The sequence below is a fragment of the Rhinolophus sinicus genome, linkage group LG03 (assembly GCF_036562045.2).
Source record: "Rhinolophus sinicus isolate RSC01 linkage group LG03, ASM3656204v1, whole genome shotgun sequence".
Lineage (NCBI taxonomy): Eukaryota > Metazoa > Chordata > Mammalia > Chiroptera > Rhinolophidae > Rhinolophus > Rhinolophus sinicus.
This window is the reverse complement of record NC_133753.1, coordinates 136,470,414-136,489,283: the sequence shown is the minus strand read 5'-3', so window position 1 is coordinate 136,489,283 and position 18,870 is coordinate 136,470,414. Positions and strand designations below refer to the sequence as shown.

At 35.5% G+C, this 18,870-nt stretch overlaps 1 protein-coding gene across 2 annotated transcripts in view; it reads left to right on the top strand.

Moving 5' to 3' along the window:
* The window catches only part of FAM81B (family with sequence similarity 81 member B), a 43,672-nt gene that overhangs the window by 14,467 nt on the left and 10,335 nt on the right, over nt 1-18,870 (top strand). For both annotated transcript variants that reach the window (XM_019727991.2, XM_074328706.1), the window contains 3 exons: nt 4,620-4,738; nt 7,780-7,909; nt 13,884-13,990. In XM_019727991.2, coding sequence (XP_019583550.2) covers nt 4,620-4,738; nt 7,780-7,909; nt 13,884-13,990 — 356 coding nt within the window. The remainder of the gene's footprint in view (nt 1-4,619; nt 4,739-7,779; nt 7,910-13,883; nt 13,991-18,870) is intronic.

Here is an 18,870-nt window from a genome sequence, read left to right as displayed (position 1 = left end):
AGCACCCCTCCGTACCCCAACAGGCATAATCTCCCTTAAACCCTACATTATTTTTATCCATCGCACTATCACAAACAAGCATGGTCTGTAATTCCTTATTGTTTGTTTTCCCCTTCTAAAATATAATATCCATGAGAGCAGGGACTTTGCTTTATTCACTGCTAAATCCCACACCAGGTGATGAGAATGCCTGGGAGATAGTCAGCACTCAGTAAATATTTTCTGAATAGAAGAATGAATGAATGAGTAATGTTTAAGGTGTTAAAGGAAAAATAGAGTTTCTGATAAAAAAAGACAATGCTTGAGTTAAACCAAGACAAACAGGTTTTCACTACATGTCTTTCAGACCTGTTTTTAAAGTGCTGATGTGGACTATGAATCCGGGGTAGCAACTTTCAGATAAGGGTTCCAAAGAATAACTTTTAGGGAGCTGGCCAAAAATGTGGGGAATTATCATGAAAATTGATGACAATGCCCTCCTTTTCTACTATTGAAGAGAACAGTGGATTACACAAAACAAAAAACAACGTGAGATTGACTCAGCAAGGACTTCCTCGTGACTTTGTATTTAAGACTAAGGATATTTATTAATTTATTTTCTATCTGTTAGGGCCTGGCAAACCCCAGAATGCATTTGAGGGAGTGTGGAAAGTTAAAACAAAACAAACAAACAAAAAAAACCTTAGTGAACTTTTAAAAGGCACTTTATTGGTATTTAGCACATACTGAATTGACTCCACTGCCTAAAAGTCAATGCCACTTCTCATAATGGTCAAAGGTGTTTCCAAGCATAATAGAGTATCATGAAAGTGACAAGAGATAAGGGGCTCATGCCTTTGAGATGAGGAAATCAAGTAAGGATAGCAGAGCACTGCAATAAGATCCTAATTTAGGAATCAAAACTTCTTGGTAATTGAAGAGAACAGCATTCTGAGAAAGATCAAAATACTTATAGAATGTTCCATATTTTGATATGGGTAGCTCACATGTAGTTGATTATAGCTGTCAAAATTCATCCAAATACAGACTTTGATTGCTACATTTTAATACATATCAATCATACTCCAATAAAATACTCTTAGCATTAAGAGGAGAAAAGTTCCCAGATCTCTGGAAACCTTGCTAAGAGATTCTTTTCTTATAATCATCATTTTAGATTAGTTCGAAAAAAGATAAAGCTGAAACATTTTCCAAAAATTGTAAAATCTCAAGATATTTGCAATCATGTTAAGAATTTGGAATATATAGTGAAAATGAAGGGGATTGGTCTGATTGGGCAGAAAACTGAATTAGAAAATATTTTAAAGGTTATGGATAATATAGTTAAAACATGAAGAAACAGGTGACCTAACTAAGACTAAAAAGTTATAAGCAGTTTACAGAGAAATGGATGTTATTCAAGTATTATAAAAGAATATAAACTCATTAACCAGAACAACCTATTTGCAAATTGGCCAGATAGATCCAAGTGTGAGTTGAAGTCTCACATGGGTCATTAAAAGGCATGAAAAAAATTTTTTTAATCAACCATAATTGCAGTAGTTAAATTGCTAGTTCCTTTTTAAAATATCAATTTTTAAGCCACCAGCTATTTTAAAATTAAATTATTTTAACTAAAGAAATGAGAATTTTATGTATAACATTACTGTATTGCGTTTTCTCCAAACTTGTAAGAGTAATGTTTGCTCATTGTAATTATTTTGAAAGTTTAAGAAAAACATTAAAACCTTGGAAAAAATATTTCTTGTAATTCCACCACCAAATGGCAATCTCTACAGACACTCAGATGCATCTCACTCTAGTGCTTTTGGACATTCCAATTAGGAGGCTCAGACTATATTTGTAAGCAGGATCTTTAATATAAAATTAAATCATAAACTCTTTCATATGTCACTAAAAGCTCTTTGCATGGTGCATACACCATGATTTGCTTAATTATTCTCCTAATATCGAAATATCTTTGTGTATAGATATGTGTCTGCATTTGGATTATTTCCATACTACATATTCTTAGAAGTAGGATTACTAGGGTATGGACACGGTGAAAACTTTTGATGCATGTTTCCAAATTGGTTTCCAGAAAGTTAATAGCTATTTACACTTCCATTAGCATTATGTGATAGTACTTTCTTCACTATGCTGATGCCAGCATTGAGACTTATTGTTTTTCATCTTTCTTAATTTGATGGGATAGTAATGAGATCTTTCTCTTTTTTTTAACTTCTTAAAAGTGACTATAACAATTTGCATTTCCTCTGTCAATAATCTGTTAATGTCTTTAGTCAATTTATTTTGGAGGGTTTTAGTGATTTTTTAATTTGTATTGGTTTGAAGAGCTTTTTTATTAAGGATAATAATCAGTGGTATGTTGGTAAATGTTTAATAATCAGCAAACAATTTTTTTCTGGGTGATTCAAATCTAATTTGCAGTGTTTGCCTATTTCAATGGTGTAAATACTCTCACCTGATTGATTTCAAACACCAACATGACTGAACACGAAGATGGGAAGAAGCATGAACAATTGGGGGTCACGAACATGTGCATGCTGCTTGTAGCACACCACTGAAACCTTTGACAATAACATTTGTTATATATGTTTTTCCAGTTTTTTGTTTATATCTTAATTGTATTTAAAATACTTTTACACATTTCATATAAAGTTAAATGTTCCAATATTTTGCTTTGTGATTTCTCTCGTTACTTTTAAGAACAGAAATTTCTTCAAAGATGAAATTATCTCTATTATCTGTTATTTTTATGGTTTAACTTTTTATTTATTTATAGTCTGTCTTTTCCAAAATCTATACTGATGTATGACATGAAGTAGGGATCTAAATGGATTGTTTTCTGAATAACTTACCAGAGATCCCATAACCATCTGTAGACTTCCTCCCCTCTTGATTTGTGAGTTTCACGTATAGCATATTTCTTTCTTAGATTTACCAAGGTCTTTGTTACGTTACATTGATCTATGTAGCTATACTGATTTACTTATCTTTATTTTGTAAGATTATTTTAGTACTTAGTAGGGCAAGTTCCCTTCCATCACTGTTCTTTACCAAAACAAAGCATAACAACATCTACTGTTATGGTCTGAATGTTTATGTCTCTCCAAATCATATGTTGCAATCCTAATGCCCGGTGTGGTGGTACTAGGAGGTGGGGCCTTTGGGGGGTGCTTAGGTCATGAGGGTGGAGCTCTCATGAATGGGATTAGTGCCCTCTTAAGAAAGATTCCACACAGCTCCCTAGTCCCTTCCACCATGTAAGAACACCGGAAGAAGCTGGCAACCTGCAACCCGCAAAAGGACTCTCGCCAGAACCAGACTAGGCTGGCGCCCTGATCTGGACGTCCAGCCTCCACAACTGTGAGAAATAAATTTCTGTTTTTATAAACTACACAGTCTGTGGTATTTTGTTATAGCAACCTGGACTACAACACCTACACACACACACACACACACACACACACACACACACAAAAGAAAATAAACAAAACTCTAGCTAGAGTTTTTGACACTTTTATGTCTTCAATTAAAGCATAGGTTGTCTTGACCTGCCAACTTACAAATGGACAAGAGTCTGTATGTGGTCTTTGAAATTTCTATAATTCATTTGCTACAAAAATCCTTCTTTTCCTCAGAAAATTCATAAATACAACGTTTAAACGTAGTTCAGGCCTCGGTCAAATATAGCAACTAAACTCGAATGTTTTCCCACATCACAAATTTATTTGTGTTTTCCAAAGTCCTATACTCTCACTTTCTTTCTGAGTAAATACAAATTATTTTTATGTATCCTCACTTTACATTGCAATTTGTTTGAATGTTAAATATGATGTAATTTTTTTCCTATGGACAAGCAAATTTTTTTCAATTATTAAATTAATATTTATATATGAGTGCAAAAGATTAGAAAGTATTGTTCTTGGGACCACCAACTTGATGTAGAGTCAGCTCTATTTTAGAACACCCAGATTTAATGAAGACATGACTAAGGATACTCAAGGACAATATCTGAAGACAGTTGAGCTATAAATCTCTCATTTTCTCTAAAAAGGTTTAGAACAACAAACCTTTTTCACTCCGTGCTTGTGAAACATTTGGTTCAGATTTTGTGTTGTATTACCTTCATTGTTTCCTGATTCAATCTGTAAAGGGTATTGCCTAATGCGTATGAAAGATCCCTTTTTCTAAACTTACCACCAATCCTGAAATAGGTTTTAATGAAAAGTTTTTGTATCAACGATGGCCAAATGACAACCCATGGCCAAACAGCACAATAAATATGTTTTGAATGGCCCACATAGGGTTTTTAAAAGCTTTTGAATAAGATGTCAATATTTTAAAATTGAGATATTTAACATAAAATCCAGATTTCTGGCTTCTGTTGAAACACTGTTAGACCATTGTTCTCACGTGCAACGATCAGTTGGAAGTAAGCCACCAGTGCCTTCCTGGGATAAGGCAGGGATGGCCTCTCTCTGACATAGGACTCTCTCACTCATTTATACTATTAGCCTAACTTGAAAATGCATTCAATTTTGTAACCTCAGCTTTGAATAATATTTTCTTACGTGTGATGGGAAATTAATGGGAATTTTTCCTTAATATTACAGATTTTAGAAGACCAAATAAGAGTTCGAGATCAGGCAGCCACAGGAACTAATTTTGCAGTACAGGAGCTAAACACCAAACACCTTCAAGGAGTTGGAGACCTTCGAGGACGAGTCGCCAGGTGAGAAACAGCATTAACTAACATTTAGTAGCAGTCAGTTCTTGGCCACTGAATTCTCATTCCCAAATAAGTTCCTTATTGTTCCAAACAAGTTCCAAACAAGACACTGTCTTTACATTAAGCTAAACTGATGAGATAGTAGTTGAGAAAGTGTGTCATAGAATTTAAAAAGCTCATGCTACCTAAGACCCAAGGTTTCTATAAAAGTCCCCTCATACGGTGTGTCCAGTTTGATCCACAAGTGACAAGAGTCTTCTCGACAGACTTCAACTGTGCAAATGCCAACATCCATACAAAGACACACCCTCATAACCACTTATAAAATCCCCAGAGGTGTCAAATTATAATTATTAAAACATTAAAATATGTAAGAATTACATATATAAGTCTAACAAAGGGATTTACTGCCAATGGATAAAATTTTGAATAACATCTTTTGTACGAGATTTCTAAATCCAAAGAATAATGGTAACAACTCAATCAAAATCTGTAGGCGTTCACAGTGGCAGGACTACTCGGGTAGACACAGCAAAGATAATTTGTGAATGGCTGACCATGAACACCTTCCCATTGCTACATCTTCTGCACCTCTTTCCTCAATCCTGGAATACCCCTACCTCCATCTTGTAAATCACTCTGAAGTGTTAATAACCAAATAAGAATTAGGTGATTAACATGTAAGACAAACTTCTCCATTCAATTCAACAAAAATATATTAAGCACTTACCATATGCCAGGCAGTGTGCTAGGATTCAGGGATTCAGCAACGTAGTCCACTTTCCACAACTGTTTACAGTCTACCTGGGAAAACAAGCCACAAATATAAGCCATGAGGTGAGCATTATAATGAAAGCCTGGGGTATTAGGGGACTATCCAGATCAGCTGGGGACATTGGGAACGCTTCCTGGTGGAGGTGAAATTTGAGATGAGTTTTTAAAGCTTGGTAGCAGTTAGCTAGACAAGGAAGAGTGGAAAAGAAACACGTCACATTTAAGAAATAATGTGCAAAAGAACAAAGGGATGAACTACTGTGACATGTTCAAGGGCCTACCTTTGAGAAAAGTATTTTAATTCTGGTATTTTGGGATTTGCATTTCGAGAGATGAGAGACTGGGAGATAAAGCTAGAGAAGTGTTCCAGAGTTGGATGATAAGAGATCTTGTGGGCCCAGATAAAGAGTTTGAACTTTATGTAGAAGGTTATCAATGGCCATGGGAAGAATTTAAGTAAGAGGATAACATTACCATGTTTAAGTGACATTCTGCTGATCTTGTGTGGGTGCTTCCTCTGTGCCAGGTACTGGCTAAATGCTTTCATTCATTACCTCCTTTCATCCTTAAATAACCCTATGAAGTATCACTCTTCAGGACAGCTACATATGGGTTTGGGTACATGCAGTGTTCCGGGAGACACAAGTCACATCAGCACCTATGTCTGGCAGGCCCTGGAGTTGTGTGGTGGACAAACAGTGCAGCTACATGCAGGGATCTCGGCATCATTACCCCCTCATGGAGGTTGAGAAACTTGTCGCAGTTCACAAACCTAGAGAGCAGCAGAATCTGGATCCAAAGCCTGGTCTATCTGACACCAGAGACCAAATCCTTAACCTCCAGCCTACACTGCACAGACCAGCTGTCCCAGAGGGTGGGAGACAAGGTGGGGGTGGGGGGAGAAGTGTGAGGGAGTGAGTGGCAGCAGCAACTACTCCTGTGTAGTCTTTGGGGGTCTGAATGTGGACTCACGGGAGAATATTCTAACCAAAAATAGAAGTTGTTCTGACAATAGCATTTTATGTATACAAATGTCTGAAATGGCTTTTGATCATGACATTGGTGTATACCATGCAGCTCCCATTTTGATTAGATTAATTCCTTATTTATTTACTTTTTAAATTTTTCTTCCCAGCAGTCTCCCCACCCGCAACCACAGTCGCCTGGTATCCGTCCCTTCAAGGGATTGCTCAGGCAAAATTACCATCCTAACTCACCTTTGGCTCAATATTGGCACCAAAAAAGTCTTAAGAAACATATTTCTGGGTCCTAATAATGTTGACAGTCATAAAACAAACAATATGTGTAGCACTTAGTATGATAACAAGAAAATGTATTTCCTAATATATATTATTTGATGACCGTCTAAACAGTTACTTTAAAAAAAGGACAGACTTCAAAGGGATCTCTGATCATTCCTGTAGAAAAGATGCAGCCATCAGCATTCTCTCTCCTGTCTTTCACACACATAGGAGCATATTGAAACATGTGGTCCACACAATATGTAACCTGCTCTCCCGAGAGGCCTGAGTGGTGTGGTGGTGTGGAGTTCCCTGACATGCTGGGAAGATGGTTAATCTTTCATTCCAGCCCCCGTATCATCAGAGTTTCCTTCCTTAAATTACCAAATGCAACTTAAGGGCCAAAGCTTTATTCCTGTGTTAGTGTGAATTATTTTTGTCCTAATATAAGACAACACTTGACTGAGACCACTCAAGGAGCAGGCATTTTGAGTGGAGCTAAGAGGAGGGAAATTGTGTTTTGAAAATGCGTTAAAAGACTTGGGTGGGCCAGGACATTTTTTCTAACCAGAAGAGAATTACCAATCTGGGAGCCAAGGAAAGAGGCTAATAGGAGAAAAATAAATTCAAAGTACGACATAGAAGAGGAAAAACTTTCAACTTTGCCTTACCATACGCAGCATGGAATATTCCCAAAACATGAAAATCTGCTGGCACTTCTATAACTGAGTTAACACAGCAGGCTAAAAATTTCCTCCCAATTTCCAACTCCATTCCAGTGTCTTCATCTACTCCAAGTCAATTCTCTGATTTGGGCCGGAGTGTTAATATCCAACCTGGTTTCTCTCCCATCAGGAAGAGAAGAGGAAAATGAAGAAGGAGAGTCCTGTATATGCTCCTACATCTACCAACTCATTATTCAAAGAACTTTAGAACTTTTGCCATCAAATGAATACACAGACCCTACTGTAGTAGTAACAAATGTTATGAACCTATTGATCTCACAACCAATTTCCATCTTGCCACTAGATGTGATTCCAGCATTGTGAAGCTTTCTGGAGATATGCATTTCATCAGGCATGAGCACCAGCAAATTGAAAAAACAATTCAAGAGCTCATGTCTGCTGTAGAAACTGTTTCGAAGAACTTGGATATGAAGGTAACTGAAAATAGTTGGAATACTTATATTATGTGTTACTGCCAGAAGTCCGATCAGTACAGTTTATCAAAATGCCCAGTCAAGTGGTAATTATTCAAAAGAACTCTTTTCTTCCACAGGGTTTAAATATGACAGCTGATGCATACACACCATTAGTATTGTCAGTTCAATCAACAAATATTTAATGAGTGAGTCCTATGTTCCAACACACCCACCCAATTAAGTGTACCACTTGATTTTACCATTGTCATTATTTCCTTCCTCTCTGAGTTCCCCTCAAAACTATAGAACCAGGGGTTAAAAGCAAAAGAATTTCCCATGGTAGCTATTATTATTAAAGTCCCAACATAAATGTGAGTTGATCATGGCACATCCCTGCCATCGGTTATGTCTCTTAGAAAATAATATATAGGACCACTGGCCTGGAGGTTCAAGGCCATTTCTACACCGGCCCCTGCTTCTCTCTTCAGTTCACCCCGTGCCTTGGGGCTCATGCTTTGTACACAGTGATACTGAACTACTTTGCAGGGAAGTCCCCGCTCACTCCAAGATATTGCATGGCCTCCATGTTGTTCTTATTCTCTTCTGCCTGAAATGTCTCTCCCCTTTCTCATCTTCCCAGCTAGTGGCTTGACTGAAGAAGCCAGTGCAAAGCCTTCTGTGCCCCACTTTGTCACATGCCTTACAGGAAGCAAGCACGTCTCTTCGGAAGTCGTTGGGGCAGAACAAAGTAGAAGTCTTTTGGGCACTGGGGGAGATGAACGTGTGGTGTGTGATTATTTGTTTCTGGGAGCCAGTTTGTCAAGAAGGGAACGTTCACAGAGGCACACGGCTTACTCCAGTCCCATCAGTGTCCCCTGGTCCACTCCCGTATGCACCCATCTAATTAGTCCTAATACTTTTCTGATTGATTCTCTTCGTTTTTCAAGATAGTCCATCATGTCAAGAACAAATTGTGACAACTTTACCTCTGGTTTTCTGATTTAACTCCTCATTACTTTTCCCTTAAGGCCTTGACCAGAACGTACAGGACACTGTTAAATAAAAGTTGTCATAGAAGCAAGTTATCTGGTTCCTGACTGTACTGGGAATGTGTTTGTTGTTTGTTGTTGGCTGTTGATTTGAGTGATACATTGTTAGCCCTGTGAAGGTGGTATCCATCAGTTCCTATCCGTTTTTATTGGGACCGAATATTTATCAACGTTGAGGCCTTTTAGATGTCAACGAATGCCTACAACACCATATTGGTTGTTTCTTGGTTTGGGTGTTTGCTTGTTTGTTTGTTTACTTCTTTGGCTTTCTAATGTGCTATGTTACTGTATTTCCCAATACTGAAACATTCTTGTATTTCTAAAGCGAAAGCTATGCAGTCATTGTGTAATATTTTATTTTGCACCTAAATTCAAAAGTGACACTGGACTATAGTTTCTCTTTCTCAGTTTAAAAACAAAACAAAAACAAAAATAGGTAATACATGGTCTAAAAATCAAAATTATGCAATATACCCTGAGAATTTTCACTCCCACCTTTGTCACAACTACCACACTTTTATGCCTCTCATAGGTAAACATTTTTATTAGTCTACTATGGATCATTTCAGTATGCCTTTATGCAGATAGACGCAAATGCAAATATATATATATATTCCTATTTCCCCTTTATTACACAAAAAATAGCATTATATATATATGTGAGTGTGTGTCTATATATCTATATCTATGTATCTATGTATCTATATCTATGTACATAGATATAGATATGTAGATATAGATGACATACAGATATAGATATATATTACAAAACATCTGTCTCTTTTTTTACCTAAACAAATATATCTTGGAGAGCCACGCTATCAGGACATGGAGAGCTTCCTCATTCGTTTTTAACGACTGCAGATTCTCCCTCTGTATACAGTAGTTCATTTAACTAGACTCGTGATAAACATTTGGGTTCTTTACAACATTTTGCTCTTTCAAACAATGCTGCAGTGTATAACCTTGCATTTGTGGCATTTTGCATGTGTGTAGGTATGTCTGTAGGATAAATACCAGAAGCGGGATTGCTGGGTCAAAGGTACATGTGTTTATTTTGAAAGATCTTGTTCTCTGTGGGACCTTAATCATATTGCACATCAACCAGCGATTTTATTGTTCCATAATCCTATTGCCTCACCAATGATCGGCTTTTGAATTTTATCATTCTTATAGGAAAAACAGCATCTCCGTGTTTTAATAAGCCTTTCTTATTATGAATGAGGTTGAGCATCTTTCATACATTTAAGAGCTATTTGTATTTCTGTTTCAGTGAGCAGTTTGTTCATGTCTTTTCACCATTTTCCTATTGACCTATTTTTATTTTTCTTCTCAATATCTAGGAGCTCTTTATGTTAGGGAAATAAGCTCTTTCTCTATAAGATGAGCTGCAAATACATTTTTCCAATTTGTCACTTGTCTTTTGACATGCATATGTTCTCTATTTGTAGCTGAACTTATCAGTCATTTCTTTTGTGGCTTCTAGAATTTTAAGTCACAGTTACAAAGGCTTGAAAGAATTGCTCATATTTCCTTCTAACATTTTCAATGCTTTATTGTTTATATTTAAATTCTTGATTTGGTGTTTTTCCTAGTATAGGATGTAGCTTAGTTATTATATTTTTGAAGGCTCATAGTGTTTTTAATATCTGGTAGGGCTAATCTCTGCTAGTGCTTTCTTTTTCTTTTTCTTTTTTCTTTTTTTTTATTGGGGAACAGTGCTTTTTTCCAAGACCCATCAGCTTCAAGTCGTTGTTTTCAATCCAGTTGTGGAGGGCACAGCTCACTGGCCCATGTGGGAATTGAACCAACTCAGTTGGTTATGAGCACTGTGCTCTAACCAACTGAGTCAACCGGCCCACCCGCTAGTGCTTTCTTTTTTCCCTTTTCCTGGTGATAATTGTTTTTGCACAAGATTTTAAAATCAACCTATCTAGTTCCAGCAAATGAAGCAAAAATAAAATATTTAATTTTTGTTAAAAACATGTTAAATGTATAAATTAACTTTAGCATGGACATAGTCACAATACTGAGCTTTCATCTAAGAACATGGCGTGCATCCCATTTGTTCAGGTTTGCTTTTATTTCCTTTAGGAAAGGTTTCAGATTTTCCTCATACAGTTTTGGCATCATTATCATTTCTTCTTAAATATATTTTGATATTTTATCTTTGTTTCACTTTAGTTTATTGTAATGGATTTCATTGTATCTTCTGACTGGTTGTTAGTTGTATATCATGAAAGCTATATTAATTTTATACTCTACTAACTCAGTGAATTCTATTGTTGATAATAATAATTTTTCAGGTTTTTTCCAGGCACATAATCACATTTTAAAATAATCTTTTCCCATTTCCCTTATCTTTCCCCATTTTCATATGCATTATTTCTCTCCCTTGTCTAATTGCTTTAATATTAAATACCAGTGTCAGGAAGTGGGCATCCTACTCTTGTGACTTTAACAGAAATGCCCCCAGTGTTTCCCTTATCACAGGGAATAATAAACATATTTAATACATAATTATTCCTATTTTACAGAGGTTGTTTTTCTTCCTAACAAAAAATGATTAGGAATTTTGCCAAGTGCCTTTTCAGCATTTGTGGAAATAATCATGTGAGTTTTCTCCTAAGTTCTACTAACATAGTTATTTATATTAATACATTTCCTGCTATAAAACCATCCTTGCTTTTTAAAAAATAAATTACACTTGATTATGATGTGGTTTTTGTGTGTGTGTTGCGGGATACTGTTTGCTGCTATTTTATTTTAAAAGTTTGCATCAATGTTTACAAATGAGATTAGTCTCTGGGTTTTTTTTATGTGTACACAATCTTTTCAGATTTTGGAATCAATGTTGAACTGACTTCAGAAAAATAATTCGGAAGTTTTTCTTACTTTTTCTATGCTGTGTAACAGTTTAAAGAGCATTATAATTTTCTGTTTTATAAGAATTTGGCGGCTTTGCCTCTGAAATTATCTGGGCATGATGCTTTAAAGGAAGGAAGAGTTCTTTGATATCTCTGCTCAATTTTTTTCTATGGAAATTGGTCTGTTGAAACATTCTAGCTATTCAAGGGTCAGCATTAGTAAATTATTTTCTCTTGGAAAAAATATCTGTTTCACTCAAATTTTGAAATTTATTTATTAGCATAAAGTAGTGCAAAAATACTTTTAGGATTGTTTTAACCTCCTCTACTTTTATTTTTTACCCTTGCCATTCTATCATTTTATTTGTTCTCTTTTTCCCCTTGATTAGTTAGGGTAGTCATGGCTTAACAACTATACTGATTGTTCTCCAATGAACCACTCTTTTAATGTATGTATTTTAAAATTCTGCTTCCATGCTGTTTTCCATCTCACCAATTTAAGCTTTTGTCACTTTTGCTTTTCCTGCAGTTTGCTTTGCTGTTCTTTTTCTAACTTTTTGAACCATATGTATTTCTACATTTATGGCTGTGACTTTTTCCTGAGCATTCCTTTATCACTATATACCCTGGGTTTTGATATGTAATGTCCTCATTGTTTCCTAGAAATTTTGCAATTATATGCTGTATTTTTCTTTTAATTGAACAGTTAAGAAGAATTGTTGTTGGTTTTTTCCTCTAAGTACTCTTTGTATTTTTATGCTGGTATTTATTTTTAATTTTATCTCATAATAATTAAAATCTGTTGTATATAACAGTATATACCAGTTTTAGATTTAGGAATATTTTGAGGGTTTGTTTTTTGGTTTTTGGTTTTTTTGGTGGCCAGAAAGTAAAGTTCTGTACATGTTCTAAAAGAATGTGTATATTCTGCGTTTTTATTATCTGTTAGTTTATCCTTGTAATTCTATAGCTGTTTTCTTTTAGTTCAACATATAAGGTAAATAAAGGTCCAAAACTCTATTTTTTACTGTGGATTCTATTTCTTCATCTACAAAAATGACCATCTTTGTCCATTTAACATGTTTCGTCTTGAATAACATTTTTATCTACCAATTGCTCTGACTACTTTCTTTTTCTTCACTTTTGCCAGGCATGTATTTGCATATTTGCCTATTATTTCACTATTAAAACAATCCTGTCTTAAGTGCACCTCCTATAAATAGCCATTCATGTATTATTGGTTGCCCACCCAACATTTATCTATTCAAACCCTTCCATTATTCACCTCTTCCTTCTCTAAGAAAGCTCTGATTTTGTTAAGTGCCCACTCTCCTCCATAGGACCTTCTGTTTCAGGAGCTGAATTCTGTTTGGCCAGAGCTGTCATTTAGTTTCATTCCGCTTAACAGTGATTAGTTTAGTCGTGATTATGTGCTGCCACTCTGCATCTGTTTTCCAATCCAGTCCTTTTACCTAAAGGAACTTCCTCAATGTTTCTGGCACGTGCAAAGCACTCTTATCCTAACTTCCAGGACTGGAATTGTTTATATGCCTAAATCATTTCACTTGGGATTCACTTGTGCTCATGTCAGAGTCCTACCTACAAGTTCCTGAGGCCTAATATTAGGCCACTCATGTGTGTTTTTCTCAGAGCCTAATTGTTCATTTAAACATGCATTAAATAAGTATTTGGTGAGCATTTACCACTGGCCACCTAATGTACACTGAGGACCTGGGGGTTCTAGAGGATATCGTGGCTTACGTTGTGATTGGAAGACAGAATGAAGAAATCGTAAAATTAACACATTGACAAATAAACTGATATCAGTAGTATGTTGTTTTTCTATCATTAGTAGTCTATTGTCAAAAGAACATTATAGATAGCAGAAAGGAACACTCCCTTATTATTCTTTCCCTGGAGATAGTTCTGTAACTGTTGAATCATTCCTTTGAAAAATGCAAACATGCTTTAGGTTCCAGTCTGTTTCCTGGCTCCTTTAGGAATAAAATATAATTAATGTAAGTGCTAGTGATTTTGTGCACACGCGCAAAAAGTTCCCTTTTGTCCTTTGATTAGGTAATGCAGCTCTTAGGGAAGATAGAGGCTTCCAGTTCTGAGCAAATCTCAAATTTAAAGACGGTCCAGGGGGATTACCGCCGCGAAATGAATCTTTTGGAGTTCAAGTAAGTGAATGGAAGATTTTTAATTCTGTTCAATGCGTTCCAAAGAGTTTTGTCTAATGAACACATTGGCATTAAATAAAAACCTATTCCAGGAATATGAACCTGGCCAAGGAACAGCAACAAATTGATGTACAGAATACTCTAAAGTAACTTATGCAATATTCATAATAAAAGAATATTAATATTAATTTTGTCATTCTCTTTGCATAATAACTCAATTGAATTGATATACTCATTCAAACCTTTCCTATAAAGGAATTTTATTTATCATTAATTGTATATTGCAATGCCTCAATGTTAAAGCACTACTGAATATACATTGATTCCACAAGATTATAAGTAATTTGTAAAACACCTCTGATTACACAAGCTTTTCTTAAAAGCTTTTCTAAGATTTCTTCTCAGATCCTCTGCTTGTTCTTTTACATTATCCCTTGTTAAGACTGGTCTCTAACCCATCTTAAATTGAGTTTTTCCCCTATGCAATGGAGAAAGCAGTAAATAAGACAAGACTCCACAAACATTCAAATTATGGGCCTCCTTATCCTCAAATCCTCCTTTCTTGTTTAAATGACCACCACTTCCTGGGATCCTGGTATAGGCAAAAGAACATTCTAGTCATTTGGATGATACTACCTTACTGCCCCCTCTACCCTTGTTCTTTTTCCTGTCTGTCCCACATTACTCAGGTTTAATGCCTTGGTCAAATCTCATATTCTGATCATACTCTGCTTTCTCCATTTTTCTCCATCTCCACCATATTTCATGAACTCTAAGTGCCACTGACTATAAGATGTACCATTTTGTTTCTGTACTTCTAAAACATGAAGCTAACAATTACACCGGAAGATACTATCATTTTAAGACAGCTCCCAATTTCATAGATATTAAAATGGGAAGTATGTGTGCCCTAGGAATTGATGAAAAACAGTAGTCATCACTAAAACTCAGAGAAATAGATGTCTTGAATAAACAGAAAATACCCACTTTATTTATACTCTAAAAAAGCCTATCTAGGTTCTTAAATTCTAGCACAATGAGAATGCTCAATAAATACATGTGGGGTTTCATCTAATCGCTTTCGCTTTGAATTAAGAAAAATGTCCAAAGGAGAAGTAGAAAAGTAAAGTGTTTCTAGAAATACAGTTTAAGAATTGATTTTATTGGGGGAGAAATTGGACTTATAATCTGAAATGGACTGGCTTAAAGAGATGAAGTATATTAACAAATAGAAAAGAGGTGTATAAGAATTGTATACCTGCAATCTATGTAACTTTAACTATTGTCACCCCAATGAACTTTAATTTAAAAAAAAGAAAAGAGGAGTATAGGAGATGTTTAAGATCTAGGGTTAATTGCTTTATTGATGATGCTGTGTACTTTTTTCATCTTCAGTCCTGTGGGAAATGGGCTTATAGACAAATAATCTAAATAGTTAAATCTGAGTCTGGGTACTTTTATAATAGTATAAACTTGAATCATTTCTCATTTGAAATGATGAAGTCTTAAAATTTCATTAGTATTAACAGTAGGTAACAGTAAGTTTATAAACTGGATTTTTCCCCAGGCAAATATTTATGAGCTCTAATAAGTCACTGAATTACACAATTTACACAATTGAGTCTTTTTAATTTAAACTTTCTCCATCTTTTTTTAATTAAAAAGTAATATGCATTCATTATAACTAACAAAATAAAACAAAGATGAAAAAAGAGGTCACCACCTCAGCTTCCTTGTGTAACCAATGCTAACACCAGGGATGTATCATTCCACAATTTCTTCCTTGTTAATATAAATATGTAACAGAAAGAAGATGCTTTGTGTGTGTGCATACACACACACACACACACACACACACATATGCTGGGATGCCAAAAAAATGTATACAAGTAGACCTTGGTCCACGTTACTCAAGCAGTTATACTCCATAATCAGAAGTGTCTGGATGCTGATGGCAACCACTTTAAGCACCTCTTGTAATTGCAGAAGTCAAATGTGACTTGTATTCATCTTTCGTTATTGGTATATATTATTACAATTTAATAGTTTTTTTCTTTCTTAAAATGGGTATACATTTTTTGGCATCCTCTATATATCCATACTTACATATACATTTATATATTTATATATTACATGTATATTATATATGTGTATATATAAGTCACACATTATAGGCATGAGTTTTTAAAGTAAATCCTGTAGACATTACTCAATAATTTGCTTTTTTTCCACTATAGCTTGGATATCTCTCTAGATCGGTGAATATTATCCTAATAATATTTTTCAAAAATGCATAATATTTTAACTTGCAGATATGCCATAATTAATTCAACCATTTATCTTATTGATAGATAATAACTTCCTTCCAGTTTATGGCTACCACAAACAAAAACATTATCATGTGTACATCCTTAGATAACCTTAGCTATAGGGGCTTTTAGTTCTAGAGCCAAGATTCCTAGGTCAAAGAGTTTACACATTTACTAATTTTTATAAATTTCTTTTTTAAAATTTACACTCCCGCTAACAGTATATGAGATCTTTCTCAACATTCTCACCAACACTGAATGCTCTCTTTTTAATATTTGCCAATTATAAGATGAAAAATAACATCTCTTCTTTTGATTTTCATTCCCTTCTCCATTTGTATTTTCTTTTCTGTGAATTGCCCATTCTTATCATTTGTCAAATTTCATACTGTGATTTTCATCGTTTTTTTTTTTTTTAATCAATTTATAGGATTCCTTCACGTCAGGGATATTAACCTTTTGTATTGCAAATTTATTTTTCTCAAAGAGAAAGTATTACAAGTACTTTCAAGAGAAAGTAAGGCAGGTAGGGCTCTTTTTAAAAAAATTATTATTAACCGGATCATTGTCAAATCAAAGTAGACGGGGTATAGACTTACTTCTTTTTTGGAAAAGAAATAACTTTCTCTGATCAAAGGGATTAAAAGCATTTTAATAACATTAAAGGGTAAGTTTAATTGAGCAATTTTCCCATTTAGAAATGTTAAAAAATTCAAGTTAAATGGTCATTTAAACACATTTTACATTGAACTTAAAAGCCATGATACTGTCTGCGGGTTTGCTAGTGATTTCTAGGACTTTGGCACTGATCACTAAACCTGAAAAAGGAGACACACAGTCTGTAATTGGAGCCCCTGCATTGAGCCTCCTTTTTCAAGAAGGGTCTTAGTCAGATGCTTAGCTAAGTAATGACCAAAGCCAACACTTAGCACTTAGAGAGCAAGTTTGGGCCATCGTGACATAAAGCTGCCTTCTAGCAAGGGTTTGGCACAGGCAGAACCTACCAATCACTCCCCTAGATAGCCCTTGCTGCTGATGCTGTCTAATTGATAGTGATTTATAAGAAAATAAAGAAGTATTTGGTCAATGGAGTAAATGCAGAGGCTTAGATGTTACCACACAGCTTTAAAAATGCTATCACAGAGGAAAGTTACAAAATGATCCAAGGCAAGAACATATCCATCTTTGTATCCTCAGCACCCCTTATTTAGACACAAATAGAAGCCAATGAGTGAATGAATGAGTGAATGGATGAATGAATGTTTTCAGTACCTATCATATGTTAAGTTGTGTTTTGGAATATCCAAAGACATAATCATAGCCACAGAAATTAGAGGAGAAAATGTATAAATAAGTGAAAAGTTAAACATAGGTAAAGTAAAAGTTAAGGCAATATTAAGTGAGATATATTGGAAGGCAGAAATAATATAGTAATTGTTATTTGTAAATCCCTACCAATCATTAAGTGTTCAAGACGTGCACCCAGCTCTGTAGGGTGGATCTTATCCCCATTTTCAAAGATGAGGAAACAACTTATAATCATGGAGATTAAGTAATTTGTCCAAAGTCACACAGCTAGAAAATATCTGACTACAAATCTCAGGTTAGTTTTGTTAATCCATGATGCCTCCATCTCATGATTTGACTTGTTACTAAACTAATTGGCCTACAGAAATTTAGAGAAATGAAAAGTAATATCTGATTGAAACTATGAAGGTATAAGGCTATGATGATATTGGGATTTAAGCTCAAGTACAATTTAGAATGGCCAAGAAATACGTCTTCCTATCAGAATGGAGTTGGAGTTGCTTTATAATTAGTGTCCCTAATTAGAAATCACGGAACATTAAGAAGTTAGTTTAAGGTATAAACTTAGCAGAAAAAAATATTTCTGGAAATTAAGTTCTTGCTTCTAATATGAAACAAAATCTAACACTCAATCTCCAAAGAAATAATATTACGTGGTCTAAAACATTTATGGAAATATGACTATAAAAAATAAAAATATGTTCTGCGACCATTAAAAATCAAGAAGGATCAAAATGGTGGCGTGAGGTGAGCCTCTGTAAAGCTCCCCTGGAATTTACAACTAATCGAACAACAATAACTCCACAAAGGACTCCCTGCACAACAGACAGGCAAGACGAAGAGGCCCACTACTGAATTCACCTAAAGGTGGGTGAATCGCGCAAGCGGGGGAGGAGGGACGGGAGAAGTGCAGAGACAGAGCCATGTGAGTGCAGGATGCAGACTTAGTTCAGTGCTCCGAGTTCCCTGCATCCCAGAACTACCGCAGCTGCAGGAGAGGGAAGAACTCGGACTGCTAGGGCTCCGTTTATGGCCCACAGGGCTGAGGGGGCAACATATAACATGGCTGAACCCAACGCTCATGGCAGAGACCTCGGAGAAAAGACTGAGGGAAGAAGGCTGAAAACAGTGGTTGAAGCCCTCACTGCCAAGCAGAGAACGGAAGCCTTAGGCACTGAGACTAGCCACCCCCTCCCTACCCTGCCAGAGCTCACCCCACCCCCACCTGCCCTGTGCTAGAAGTGGAACAGTAGCAGTGTCAGA